The sequence below is a fragment of the Struthio camelus genome, chromosome 5 (genome assembly GCF_040807025.1).
Source record: "Struthio camelus isolate bStrCam1 chromosome 5, bStrCam1.hap1, whole genome shotgun sequence".
In the NCBI taxonomy this organism is placed as follows: domain Eukaryota; kingdom Metazoa; phylum Chordata; class Aves; order Struthioniformes; family Struthionidae; genus Struthio; species Struthio camelus.
This window is the reverse complement of record NC_090946.1, coordinates 5313270-5327606: the sequence shown is the minus strand read 5'-3', so window position 1 is coordinate 5327606 and position 14337 is coordinate 5313270. Positions and strand designations below refer to the sequence as shown.

At 43.1% G+C, this 14337-nt stretch overlaps 1 protein-coding gene across 1 annotated transcript; it reads right to left on the bottom strand.

Annotated features, from left to right (window-relative positions):
- Positions 1-4987: 4987 nt before the first annotated feature.
- Positions 4988-13889, bottom strand: TALDO1 (transaldolase 1). The gene is made up of 8 exons (XM_068944336.1): positions 13618-13889; positions 9569-9692; positions 8985-9092; positions 8186-8317; positions 7513-7688; positions 7149-7346; positions 5902-6047; positions 4988-5222 (listed from the first exon to the last, which is right to left on the bottom strand). The coding sequence occupies exons 1-8, from the start codon at positions 13712-13714 to the stop codon at positions 5190-5192; spliced, it is 1014 nt and encodes a 337-aa protein (XP_068800437.1). The 5' UTR covers positions 13715-13889; the 3' UTR covers positions 4988-5189.
- Between the last annotated feature and the right edge of the window lie 448 nt (positions 13890-14337).

Below are 14337 nucleotides of genomic sequence, written 5' to 3'. Positions count from 1 at the left end.
AGTGGGGAAAGGATGCTGGCAGCACGCCAGGACTGTGATGTTAAATTGTAAATGAGAGATAATCCAGACAGCTGTACTTTGCATTGCAGACCAGCAAAAGAGTCATAGACCTGTCTATGGTCATTATCAAGAAGCCGATTCTCGGGTGAGGAAGGTGGTTCATTTAGCGGTCACTTCCATGCATCTTCATGATGCAAGAGAGGACTACAAGGCAGGAGGCAGGCAGCACCGTCACAACAAAACACTTCAAAATGTGGGCATATAGGGCATGTGGTAGAACTGGGGAGAAGGTAACAGGAGTTTGGATTTTTTTTTTTTTTTTTTTTTGAATATAAGAAAAAGGTAGCTTGCCAGAGGTAGCTCCAAGCCTGGCAATGTGACACTGCACCCAGACAGGTAGGTCATGCTTATCTGTGTAAGGGACTGGCATCTGATGAGTATCAGTCCCTTGCTGACCTGTCCTGTGATGCTGTGGCTGTGCGTGCAAAAGCAAATCTGCTGGTAATGGCAAAAACACTTTTTCAGGCAGTCTGAAAGGACAGCAGCAGTTGTCCATCTGCAGACTCAGAGGGTAACTGGATTCCTCTGTTCAGTGTTTAATTCCTAATTCTGTCTGACAGGACAGCATCTTCATAAACTTCTGGCTTCCCCACCAATTTTTCAGTGACAACTAATGCTTCTGTTTGTAAAGAGCTATGCCCAGTATGGTAAAGACCTGCCTGGATTTTTAGGGAGTTTAAACTAATGCCACACCACTGATTTCGGTGGACCCCTGACAATGTTCATCGAAGTGTGGCCCAGCATATCTTCCTGAGAAGATATAATACAGAAGTTCTGTGAAATAGGAGGTCACATGCTCTGCAGCTGAAATGGAAGGAAGGGGTCTGAGCTACAAAGGATTGTAGGCAGCAGGATCTATCTCTAGATAACCACTGTCTGTTTGGGTTATGACTCGTATGTGATGCTCCTAGGAGTCGGTCTTGGTCCAGATGAAGTGAATTAGTAGGTTTGGTTGTGAGGGAAGAAGCTTCTGTGTCAAGGAAGCTAGTTCTGGATTTGACCCTTTGTCAATAGCAGCTAAAGTCTAGGCTAGATGCAGAGAAATGATCTAACATTGAGCGCATAGCTGAGCTGTTTCAAGAAACTGGCCTGTAGGTCTCCATGTTCTTTTCCTGCAGAAAAGGCAAGTCGATGCCCCAGGGTTGTCAGAGAGCACTACATTGCCTTGGATATTTTTCTTTAATGGCAAATAAATAAGTATTGCAGGGGAATGACTGAGCCAAAGGTATTTGTGAAAAGATTACCTGTTGCCACCAGTGGGTTTAAAAAAGAAAGTTCAGACAGGTGCTTCTTTTCTGTTGCTTCTGGAATCAAGCTAGTACCAGGATTGACCAGCCAGGATCAGCGCTACTCAGGGAGCTGTGCTCCATGCAGCACTCTGCAGTGTAATCATGTCTGAACCCTTCTACCTATAAGAATGCAGTAGCAGCCTAAAATACCTCCTAATTCCTTTGTTAACAAATTGGGCATTAGGAGGTGCTTGCCTGGATGTAAGACAAGTCACGGCAGGCTGAATATCGTCCAGCTATCTAGGTGAAGTAAAAGCCTTTAAGAGAGGTTTGTCACCTGTCGGTGAATGTGAAGAACATTTCCTGTTTTTTCAGGGAGAGACAAACAGCAACTGCACAGGTCTCTACAGCAGTCTCATCATATTTTGCCACTTCCATGGACCCAAGTCTTCCTCTTTAGAATATGGAAATATTTGAGCTTTTCATCTATCGGTAGTTAATAGAGAGGCATCTTCTGGCATGTTGTCTATAGTGTTGTTCACAATTTGCTAGTTTAGGTAGGCTGGCTGTAGGGGAAACAGCTTTATGTGGCTGAGGATCCCCATCCTACCCTGTAATCTGATCTGTCAATTAAGAAGGATAAATGTAACAGCATTTATTAGAAAACATGTTTAAGTGACTGGTTATGGCTTGCGTTATCTTTCAGAAGTTGTCTTCAGTTGTTCTGGCTTGCTGTGGGTCACTGGTCTATCATGTTTGAAGCTGTCGGTCTCCACTGTGGTGTTTTTGCAGCTTTATTTAAGTTACCTAGGGAAGTTTAATTCTTGACTAGATGAAAGCCTCATTCTCTTGCCTTAGGAAGTCAGGAGTTAATACTTCTCATGGGATTTAACAGTTGGAACCGTGCTTGCCTACTTTGGAAACTGTGATCTGCTACGAAGCTAGGACCTCTCTCAGCTCATGCTCTGGAGCTGAAATCAGCTCTACTTTTCTCAGCTTTTTTCCTGAAGCAGAGAGCCTTACTAGCTTGTACAATGGTGTCTCTGCTCGATTTTAAGTTCAATTTCCTTCTTCAGCACAATACAAAACATTCTGTTGTTTTTTCATTATCATGGAGGCCTAAACCATTGCACTGGCTCTTCAAATTCATGGCTTGTACTGATAGGTCAGATCATTGTGTGACGCATTGTAGAGAGGTGTAGGCAGAATAAAGCTTTTAATGCTAGCTTGACCTTTTAAAGGGAGGTGATTCTTCTCCCCCCCCCCCCCTTCCCTTTCTCTTAAGAGCTTGCTTTCTGCAGTTAACTGTTTCTTGCAGTTGTCTGCTGCGGTAAAGCAGGGATCTGCAGCCATCCTATGAGGCAGCTTCATCAGGCAGTATTCCCCACCCAGTGTGGGATAGCCCCAGGGCAAGGCTAGGAAGATGCACTGCTCTGCAGGCACACATCTGATAAGATTCTTTACCAGATCTTCATTGACTTTGGCTGAAACAATAGCTCCCATGTTGTTACAGCAGTGTTAAAACAACACTGCTTGTGCCCTTTGAGGGCCACTTCCCTAGAAAAAAAGTAAATCCTTTCCAATTCAGAAAATGGAAACATAGTTTTCCAGAGCTGCTCTTGAGGAATTTCTAACTTTATTCCTGCTTGAACCTCACTGATAATTGCTTTGATTGAACCAACTTTCTTGTTCATGTCATTACAATTGTAGAGAAGTGCAACAGTGTGGATTTTTAAGTGTCAGGTCTGTGGGAGATGATACAATATTATAACAGTTTTGCACCGTTTTAACTCCTTGATTTTACTCCAAGAGGGTGCATACCACAAGCAAATTTCATCTAACTGTAACAGAAGGTAACTCATTTCAAGGGCACACTGTTACTGATTTGTTTCCTTGGCTTGTTTTTCTTGTATTAGCCAAGCTGGATACAGTGAGAGTGTGAGGGTAGCATAAATATATAGCCTTAGAGCTGCCTTTCTGTAAAGGACAATAAATTCAGACAACTTTATCAGGAAACAGATGACTGCATATACCTATAAATAGGAGCCTCTTGTCTCCTCTTGATGGAACTGGACCTATATAAACCAATGAAGAGATGGATTTAATTAGTGTTAACCAAATACAGCATAAAAGGTAATCAGATGCATCCCTACTTAATAGAAAACTCTCTAATTGGCAAGTGCTGCATTAGGATTAGGTCATTCCTCAGAGGAAGACTGCCACACAGCTTATTTCTTTACAAAAGAAGGAAGCTTAAGGACAAAGAGAATGGGAGGGGGTGATACAGAGCTTTAAAAAAAAGGAACTTTGTTGATATGGTAGGGTTGGCAGCTTTAAGGCACAGTCACAAAACTGCTATGCAGTAACTTGTTCCAAGGCAATATACAAAGCAGTAACTGACTATCCTAAATCATATTCACATGCTCATTCTATCAACTGTAACTAACAATTGTTAGTTATTAACTGCTCTAGGGACTTAGTTCTCTAATTTTGAAATGCATGCAACCTTCACTGACAGTAAGTAGTTGTAGCTTAAGTCTGTGTTGAAACAGCACTGTTCTTTCAAGCTTTGATTCCTTGTTGTTGCTGTTAGCTTGCTTAGGGCTGCTTGACAAGTGGTAAACAAAGCTGACTGACAGAATCACTAAAAATTGCTTGTTGTAATAACGCTGCTTTCTTCTGTCAATAACTGAAGTGCTACTTCTGATAGCAGTTACCAGGTGTGATCACAGTCCAGGTCTATCATTCAGTAACTCACTGCTTCTGTCACCTTGGCTGCAGAAAAAAGACAACCAGAAAAGTCTGGAACATAGTTTTACTGTACATATGTAAATTTGCACTGGAAGTGCTGTTCACTGTATCATTTCCCAACAGTCTTCCTTCAAGGACGAAGGGATAGGACAAGCTTGATTAGCTGTTCATTACAATAGTGCATCAAGTTGCTTAACAGCAAGTTCTTCAGATGAGACCAACAAGTGGCATCAGAAGTGCCTTGCTGCAAACAAAACTTCAATGGGAGGGAAAGAAACTGCATTACTATGGTGGCTTACAGAGCAAGACTTAAGAATAGCTGTGGTTAGGGGGCTTTTCAAACATGTGTTCTTTCCCTAATTTGGTAATTAGATCAGCCAGGACTGCTTCATATCTGATCTGGTAGACAGGACACCCAGTGGTAAATAAAGACTCTTGCAATGAAGCAGGAATGTGGGTTCATTGCACAGTGCTGAACAGGCAGGACAGCAGAGAATTAGTGTTTAGAGATCTTAATAAGAAATCATGGATTCACCTCTTACATTCAGTCTCATTTACTTATTCTTTCACATACTTGCAGGGCCACCTCTATGTCTATCCTTCTGGTATTACAATGATCAAGTGTCACTACCTAACAAGTTACTTTTCTAACCAGCTTTAGGGCACCACTCACCAGAAAAAGCCAGAAGCTAATCGGATGCTCTTTGAGGCTAGGAAAGGGGATTTTTTTTTCTCCTCCTTTTCTTTAGTCACAGTAAGGTTATGAAAAGACAAGACTGCCTTCTTAATGTGTTAGGGAAGTGGATTTAAAAATCCTGGTTTTCGTGTATAAAAAGTGCATCCTTATAACTTTCACTGGAATATTGATACTATGTCAGCCCAATCAACAGGCCCAATCAATCAGCCCAAGCTCCTGCAGCAGTGAAATGATCACATTACAAGGAAAGTATGTGTTAATTTGAATGTATTGACAAAAGTGCCACAAAAATGGAATTTCCATTTGTCCCTTTGCAAATTGATTAAAAAAGCATAATACAGAAATCTATCCATATATAGCATAAGACTTTTACAGGTAATACATTTGTACATCATTTAATTTCAAATGATCCTCTCATTCAGCCTTGACCAGCCAGGAAAGTGATGATTTTTCTACTTTCCATTTTCAGCACTGAACATTCGCTCCTAGAAAAACAAGTGAACAAACAACAGTTTAGCAAAACTTTGGGAAGTACACTGCGCTTCAATAATGCAGGCTTTAGTCAGTATAAAGTTGTCAGTCAACAAGAACCAATGCCTAGATCTGGTATAATTAATGTATGACAGCTTTTTTTTTTTTCCCTCCTTCCTGGTACACAAGTCAATTCCATTTAAAGACTCCCCTATATTGACAGAGAACTTTACTTTCACATGCCCTGGCTATACTCAACATGTCTGTTCTCAGTGCCTTCTACAACAAGTAGAAGTATGACTTATTTCCACCTCGCTATCTGAAGGGTATTCACTTTGTCTTTTATCACTACTGACAAGCCAACATGTTTGGAAGTAGACTTAAGGGGCTTTTCACTTAGACAAGTGTTATCTTGATTAGCTGCCATTCTAAATACTGCCTTGGGCTTTCAACAGCAGGTGTGTCTGTATACACCTAGCATGAATTCCTTCTTGAGATGCAGTAAAAAAAGGCTTACTTCAAATGCAGACACCAAGTTCATTCCACCTATGTGGTCAGTTTGCTGCTTGTTATGCCGCTTCTATAAAACTGTCAGACTTGCTCACAGGTTCCTAGTCCTAAGCAGCTATGGTTTAGCTGAAGTATTTGGAGGAAGCTGAGGGACACAAAGATGTGGCACAATATAGCATCTACCTTTAACATTCTCTCCAGTTTTATTGCATCAGCAGCAAATTTTCTGATCCCATCTGACAGCTTCTCCACAGCCATTTGGTCTTCATTGTGGTGCCAGCGGAATGCTTTCTCATCCAGGTGGATCTTTTCAAGATCACATGCCTGAGCTGTATAAGGAGAAATTTAAGGGGGGGGGGGAGGGGGAGAGAACACATCAGCTTGTTGTGGATTCAAATACACAAACTTCCTAACTTCCTAAAACAGTCAAGTTTGACCATCTCTAACAACTGAAAAATTCCAAACACCACTTTCAACATGATTTGCTACTTGAGCACACACTTATATCCTAAAGTGTTCCTGATCTGTACTATTACTCCAGTGTGTTTAAAAAAAAAATCTAGATATTCTGTTTCTCTTAAAATACCATATTCATGTGTATTGCATTAACTCGCATCTGCTTCTCAATGGTACAGTACTTTCAGGCTCACTATCAAGAATTATGCACAAGTCCTAAGGCAATGAAACAATCTAGGCAAACATGCTCAACAATTGGGTCTTTGATCATTTGGCAAGTACCTAACAAAAGTCCAATTGATAATATGCCTACCAGCTATCTTGCACACTGTAGCAACCCATAGCTACAGCTGTGCACAAATCTGATCTTCTAAATTCTGCAGTAAAATGTTAATAGGATTAAAGAAAAGTGAAAATGGTGCAGTGGGAACATATAATCAAAACCATCCCAGCAAAGTATCACTAGAACAAGTCACTTAGTCTTGTATATGGTTCACTTCTACAGTTTTTTTTTGGGGGGGGGGGGGGAATGACACTTTTTACACATCTGGGGCTAACAGAACACTCACTAATGCACTGTTAAAACAATGATTAAACCAAGTTTGTCATCTTTGCTAATATTTAGTAAAATTTCATTCCAAGCATATGAAGTATAAATTTTTTTCTTCTGTTCTCCCTGTCTTGAGGGTAATGGGAGGAGGACCCACAGGGAGGGCACATTATTTAAGCACACGTAAAGTCTTAATTCTAGATGGTGTGCTCAACAGAAACCAAGACCCTAAGGAAGTGACTGTGTAAGCAACTGTAATACAGCTGTAATGCAACTGTAATAACCCTTTGGGGGCAGGGGTATCAAGCTTTATCCTAAAAGGAAATGGAAGCAAGCAGCACAGGACTAAACAGGACTGTATACTGTTAGTGCTCAGTATTAAAGGGAGGCTGAACAAGCCCATATTACGTAAAAATGGACTTACCATCTTTAACACTGAGTGTAGGAGTTAACTTGACGTATTCTTTGCTGAGCTCTGCCAAAAGCTTGGGTGAAATGGTGAGATAGTCACAGCCTGCAAGTGCTTTTATTTCTCCTGTATTTCGGAATGAAGCACCCATCACAATAGTTTTGTAGCCAAACTTTTTGTAGTAATTATAGATCTTAGTGACACTCTTCACACCTAAAGAGGAGAAATTGGTGACTTTCAGAATAAGAGTATTCTTTGAGCTTCAAATGAATTAATGCAGCAAACACTATCATGTGTTTCTAAGAGGATTTATAAGAGTAACTTGCAGCTTGAATGAGTAGCTAATGTGTTTTTAGCAATATGTTAAAGGCAAGTTTACCTGGATCCTCTGAAGGCTCATAGGTTTTCTTATCCCCATTTGCAACGTACCAGTCCAGGATACGTCCTACAAATGGGGAAATCAGAGTAACTCCAGCTTCAGCACAGGCAACTGCCTGAGCAAAGGAGAACAGCAAGGTCATGTTGCAGTGAATCCCATACTCCTCTTCCAGAACCCTGCAGACAAAGGCTGACTTAAAATGGTGATTTTTCCTCACCTACTGACTTTGCATTCTTATAATACACTAGTAGGTTGAACTCCTGAAGTTCTCGGCTTAAAACCTTAAGTTAGAAGTGTGCTACAGTTTATAAGCTTTAAGGTAACAGAGCACACGTTTTGCACTGACAGACCCTCAGTTTCCGACGACTATACATGTTGTCAAACAAGTGATCTGTTTAGTGTTGTTCCTTGCACCAAATGCAGACCACTTAACATGGTATCTCAGGAAACTCTGTTTAGGAACAGTCTGGCCCCTCTAGGCACAAACTTTTCCTATTTGAGCCAAAAGCTCTAGTATAGCACCTCGCTTGTTAGCGTAGCCCTAGTAACAGATTTCCTGGAGCAATGCTTTCAAAAACAATTGTTTATTTTAAGAGCAGAACACACTTGTCAAACGCCTGTGAACAGCCAAAAACATGCTAAGAATTGGTGTTCCAGGTACCAAAATACTTACTTGCCAGCCTGGATCCCTTCCCATGTTGAAGAGAGCTTTATGAGAATACGATCTTTACCAATTCCTGCTTCCTTATAAAGGTCAATGAGGCGCCTGGCCCTCTGAATCATTCCTTCCTTATCAAAGGACAACCTTTGAAACAAGAGCAAAACCTCTTAATTTTAAGCAGTCTTTTTTCTCCCAAAAAATCATTCAGGACAATTGTCTTATGTTCTATTCCATTAGCATCTCTGTTCCAACAGCTTTTTCTTCTTGGCTGAAGATACTCCCTTGTATGCCCATCAAGCAGTTCAGCAGCACTGCTACTCTAAGACAATCCAGAACTCGGGATAACTTTGAAAGGGTTATAGAATAAAATTTTCATAAAGCTTTTCGTAATGAATCTAGAAGCTGAAAATTAGAAATGAATTAGCAAAAACAAATCCTATGTAAGTCTTAAATTGCTAAAACACGTTTTTGGTAACTTGAGGATAAGACAATACCACACAGAAGAGAATGAGCAAAGTTTTAAGTGCACTGGAAGCATAAGGTTTCCTCTGCTAAAGGAACTCCAGGAGGATGACACAAATTCAAGCTCTGTATTACTTGTTCTCATAAAGTTTTGTCACTAAGTTATAATCAAGTCCTAGTCAAGTAAGCTAGGCGAAACCAGTATTCCAATTGAACAAACAGTAGCAATACAAACTTTTGCTAGTTGTAGAGCAATGAGCTTTCTATTCAAGAGTATCTTTCTCCAACTCACGTAATATCTTTTTTGTATGTACAAATATCCAGGGTAACCCAGAGGAAGAGAGCTAACCTTGCATCTACTTCTGTCGACACACGACCAGGTATCCTCTTCAATATTTCAGCTCCAAATAATACAAAAAGCTTGTCACAAGCATTTTTGATCTGCTCATCTTCTGACCTGAAAAATTGAAGAATATAGTTATTTTCTATGGGATCTGGGGAATAGTAACGTCTTCTCAAGCTTTGCCATAGAGTTGAAGATCTGAATTTTATAACCCATTTAACGTTGTTCCACCATTAAAGTAACCACTTCTGCTCTATGTGTATGTTCTGCCTTCTCTCCTTCATATATCACCAATAATATTAACTCTCATACACTATCTCCTGTAATGCTATCAAGTCAGAGCGCTTTCCTGAGCAGTCTTAGAATGTCATGTCAGAATGGTTAAATGGAGATGCACTTCTAAAAAACATACCTGAAACTAGCAACAAGAATGTCATCTTTAAGGTTGAGACTTTCTGGGACAAGGAAAATAAATGCCCATGAACACGCGAGGGGAAAAACCTAGAACATTGCTAATAGTATTAAACACTATTTACATAAACAAGGTATCTTAAATATAGATTTACTGAAACAGAAACAACTTTACTTACCCTCCAAGTTTTTTTCCATACTCAACTGCATCATCCACAAGTTCCTGGTAAGCTGGCATCTGAGCAGCAGCTAGTATCAGAGATGGGTTTGTAGTGGCATCTAGGGGCTTGTACTCATCAATTGCTGGGAAAAATAAAAATAGCCTACTTAAAATAATTAGCAGGCCTGAGTAAGTAAAAGGATTTTGCTCAGATATGTAAGAATGTAAATGCTTATGGCTGTAGGACAATAACATTAATGACAGAGCAGACTAGTACAAAGTGTTGTTTAAATATCACTACCTGAAAACTGGCAGATTTGCCAGATGTTCCAGTTCAAGGATAACAAGGCTATGGTAACAAGATCAGGCAAAGTTTACCCAGTACTTTAGGCATTACCCAAAAGAAAAACTTGTGAAAATGACATCATAAAGAGAAGTTATGCTAGTCTTAAATTTCTTTCATATATCCTTGTCATGGTCACAGTCATGAGGGTTGGGGGAGGGAGGGGAGGAAGCATTCTTCCCTTCTGGCAGTTGTGTTTGGGTTTTTCTGTTTGTGTACACCTGTTAGAACCAGAACAAGAAAGAGTCATCTCTCTGACTTTAAGTTTTAAAATGCAGTAAGTAATTTTTTTTTGTAGTTGCACACAGTTTCTCAGTTTCTGGTTTTGTAATTTCCTTGTACTCCCAGGCCTACTTCCTTATATATGATATTTGAAGCTTTGGCTTATCTTAAGCCCTGTACTACACCTATTTCAGGTGATACTTGTTTACCAAAGTAGGCTGTTACTGTGCATTCTCTGGCCCTAATCACAGTTGAGCTGCCTGGCATGCAATGTCTGACTCAGCACATGCATGACAGCCTCTACAAGCCCTTCAGTGATTTCTGCTTACAAACTCTCTTGGTAACATGGCTTAATGTCAAAAATAAAGATATTACCAGCACATTTTCCTCAGCATATTGCAATCAGGGGTGAGAATCCAAGCTGATAAAGTGCTATTTTGCTTTTGCAATGATAGAAGAAAATAAGGTTTGTTTTTTTTATTAGTTTCTCTAGGCAATGATTCTGGTCCTTGAATAGACAGGTCCAATCCATACTAATAGGTCCTTCAAAATACTCTTTAATGTATATGGATAGTGCTTAAAATGAAGTAGTACATTAGCAAAACTCAGTTCTGAAGCACAGTACACAATTTAAGACCAGTATATTTTGACAGAGCTTATTAATTCTCTCCAGAACTGCAGGATTTCTGAAGAATCTTACAGGTTACTGAATACTTGTTGCCAGAGATCTCATTAAGTCTCTTATCCAGTTTTCCTAAAGGTTAAAAGCAAGTGTTTAAGACAAAAAACTCAAGATTCCCTTTTTCCTATAAAGGGCTAGGTAGGTTATTCCTGTGGACACTCAAAAGACAATTGCTATTCAGTATTTTCCAGATGCCAGTTCAATGTGAGGTTAATAGGGCTGATAGTATAACTCAAAAATAGCTCTTTAAAAAACAAAGAAAAAAAAACAGGACAAGCTTTCAGTGAGGATCTGTGAACTGCATGCACTGTTGGGCCACCTTTTGTCACCTTGTGACCACAAGGAGAACTGCGGAGAAGAGTAAGCATATCTGGCTTAGAGGGAAAGCAAAACAAGCAAGTTCAGTTACAAAAGAAGCCACCATGACTTCTACAAATATAAGTGAAGGAGGCAGTTTGTCTTTTCCTTCAGGAGCAGTTCCAACCACCTTTCTATGGAGCATGATACAGACAAGCTTTTTATCTACACAAGAACTGGCAGAGTGTTAGTAACAACTGCACCTTAATCAGTAAGTGTTTAACCTGAACTGGGAGTCAGATGTTGACTATAGCCTTATTTTAAAAAAAAAAAAAAATCCACTTGTGGCAAGAGGTGCAACTATTCTTGTGGCAGTTTTTGACAACTGGTACCACAGATCAACTGCAAAAGTGTTTTTAAGGGCACGTTAAAGCTTCCAGTAGACAGCATTCAGCTGCTCTGCCACTATTGACTTTTCCCTACTGTAGACAAGGGAGGGCTTTAAATTCATGAAACTTCAGCACAAAGGTACACAAATCTTACAGGCCTAAAGTTATTGAACTCTGGATTTAACGCTTGACAACATGGCATCAATGCTCTATACCTTTCAGATGCTGTGGTTCCCTGTCATGCAAGACCAACTCCTCAAGGCAAGTAACAGTTTCTCCATAACGTTTCACTCAGCCTGATTCTTGAAATCAGGCAGTTCAAAGCACGTAGCAGGTATGCATTATCTACTGTCAATGTATAGACATATATATACATAAACACACGATGTCATCTTTGGGACACCTGCCTGAGCTGCTGCTACCTCTTTAGGTTCTTAAATTTACTAACATAGAAGACATTTGATGGTAGCCATTTAAGATTGTTTATTCAGCACCTATAGGATTAGGTTTGTAGGAGACAGATTATTGCAGGCTTCTGAATGACAGCAGAACAGGATTCAAAACATGTTGCTCTACACAATCCAGTGAAATTCAGCAGAGGGATTTTTTCAGTTCTGATAAACTGAAAGTTGCATGTCTGTACAGGGCTTCAAGCAATGACAGTTCAGGAACAAGCAGCTTCATAATCTAACTCCACCCCCCCTTTATAAGAAAGGGGAGTGCTTGCTCATTCTCATGAGATAAAGAAAACAAAAGCACTCTTGCATTATTTTCTTTGCTCACAACTGCTTTGCTTCTGCTATATATGTGTGTGTGTGTGTGTGTGTATAAACATATATATTAAGAAAACTGCACTGGCTTTTGGAAAAAGTAACTTCATTAGCCCCACAGAACTTCTCTTGTCGAGTCTGCCTCTTCATATAGATCTCCAGCTAATGTCTGTGAAGCCCACATTTGAACTGGACAAGTCAATAAGTGTGTTAAAATACCAACAAATGTGAATTCCTCTGCCAGTGACTCGTGCAGGCTTGACATCTTAGTAACAGCACATGGTGCTGAATGTCTCAGTTTGTACATGCTCTCTACAAGGCACCAGGTCAAACCCTGGTGGAAAAAAAAAAAAAATCATTGGAGGTTCTGGCAAATGTATCTGATGAACTGGATGTAGCCCACAGCCTGCTAGTTACAAAGGTTTGGATTTAAATGAAATCTGTAGAACAAGGAGAAACAAGGACCAGCAACCTTAACTGGCACAGAGCTTTGCTCATCAGTTTTCCCATCTCGAATTAGAGACAAACAGTGCAAGAACCATTTATGCTGCAACTGCAGAGGTGGTGTTACTACCAGTGGTTTGCAATGCAGAGAGAGACAACATATATTAATATGAGCAATTTATCAGATCCCAGTTTTGAGGACGTTATGCAGTTCATGGTTCCTTAAAAAGGCAGACTTTGCAAAGGAGTCCAGTACCTAGTACAGTAGCCACAGCAGTCGATCACTGCAAGGAGTTATCAGCACCGAAAAGCGGTGCCTTTCTAGCTCTCGAGACCTTCAAGAGGCTTGACTGCCCTTGGCTGAAGAAGTAACGCTGCAGCCAGGGAAGTTACCGGCCTCAGGGCAGCCTCACGGGGTAAGAGCTCGAGTCGCAGGGAGGTGCAACGCGCGTTGCTCCAGCGGGCCTGCTTCCCTCGGGGGCGCCTCCGGGCAGAGAGGTTTCCGCAGCGCTGTTGTCGAAGGGCCGAGCCCGCCGCCCCTTCTCTTGCCGGGCTCACCCGGCGGGAGCGTGGCAGCGGGCCCTGGGGCAGCCTCTCGCCGGTGACTTCCCTCCGCCCCCGCCTCAGGCAACGGCGCCTTCCCCAAGGGCGACCCTGCGCAACGCGCCGCCGGCCCCCCCCCCCCCCGCCTAACGGCCGGGCGCGCGGGGAGCCCTTCCCTCCCCCCCGCGCGCAGTGGTTCGTCCCTTCCCTCCCCTTGGCAGCGGTGGTTCGCTTCCTCGGCCGGGCGCGTCTACTGCGCGGGGAAGGGGGGGGAGGTGGAGGGGGGCGCGGTGACGGGCCGCTCCCACCCCCCCCCGGTAACTCCGGGGGCATTCCCCCCCCCCCCACTTCCCGCCGCCGCCCTTCGCTTCCCCTCACCGTTGAAGTCCCCGGTGTCGGCCACCACGGTGGTGTGGTGTTTGAGCTGGTCCAGCACCGACTCCATCTTCTGCCGCTTCACAGGCGACACCGACATAGCCCGCGGCCGGCGGGGGGGCTCGCGCGCCTCCTTTAAAGAGCCCTGGATGCCCGAAGGGGAACCGGCCTGCGCGCGCCCTCCGCTCGCTCCCAACGCCCGCCGCGCTCGGCGCGGCCTGCCCGTCGGGGGCGGGGCGCATCCCCCTCCACCCCGCCCACCCGCTTCTCCGCAGCCAATCACCCCCCGAGGCGGGCGGAGGGGAGAGAGGAGGGCGAGCCAATCAAGAGCGCAGCGGCCAGAAGGGCTCGACCAGTAGGAGTCGCGAGAGGGAGGGGGAAGGAAGAAAGTTTCTGATTGGCTGAGTTCGCGGGCCGTGAGGGTCGACGCGGGGAAGGCGGGTCGGGAACCCCGTCACCATGGCGACAGGGGGATGCGGCTGCCCCCTGCGCCGCCATTGCCCCCGGGTTGGGATGAGGGGAGCATGTCCGTCGGGGAGGCCGCTGTCCCGCGGGAGAGATGCTTGAAGGGGCCGCAACCCCCTGTCACGTCCCCAGAAGGTGCCGCGAAGCCCTGTGGGGTCTCCTCGGGTTCGGCCCTGGAAGGGCCCAGGCTGCCCAAGCCTCCCTTCGGCGGCTTCCGTGGGCCCTGCGAGGCCGCTCGAAGAGCCCCGGTCAGCCGCT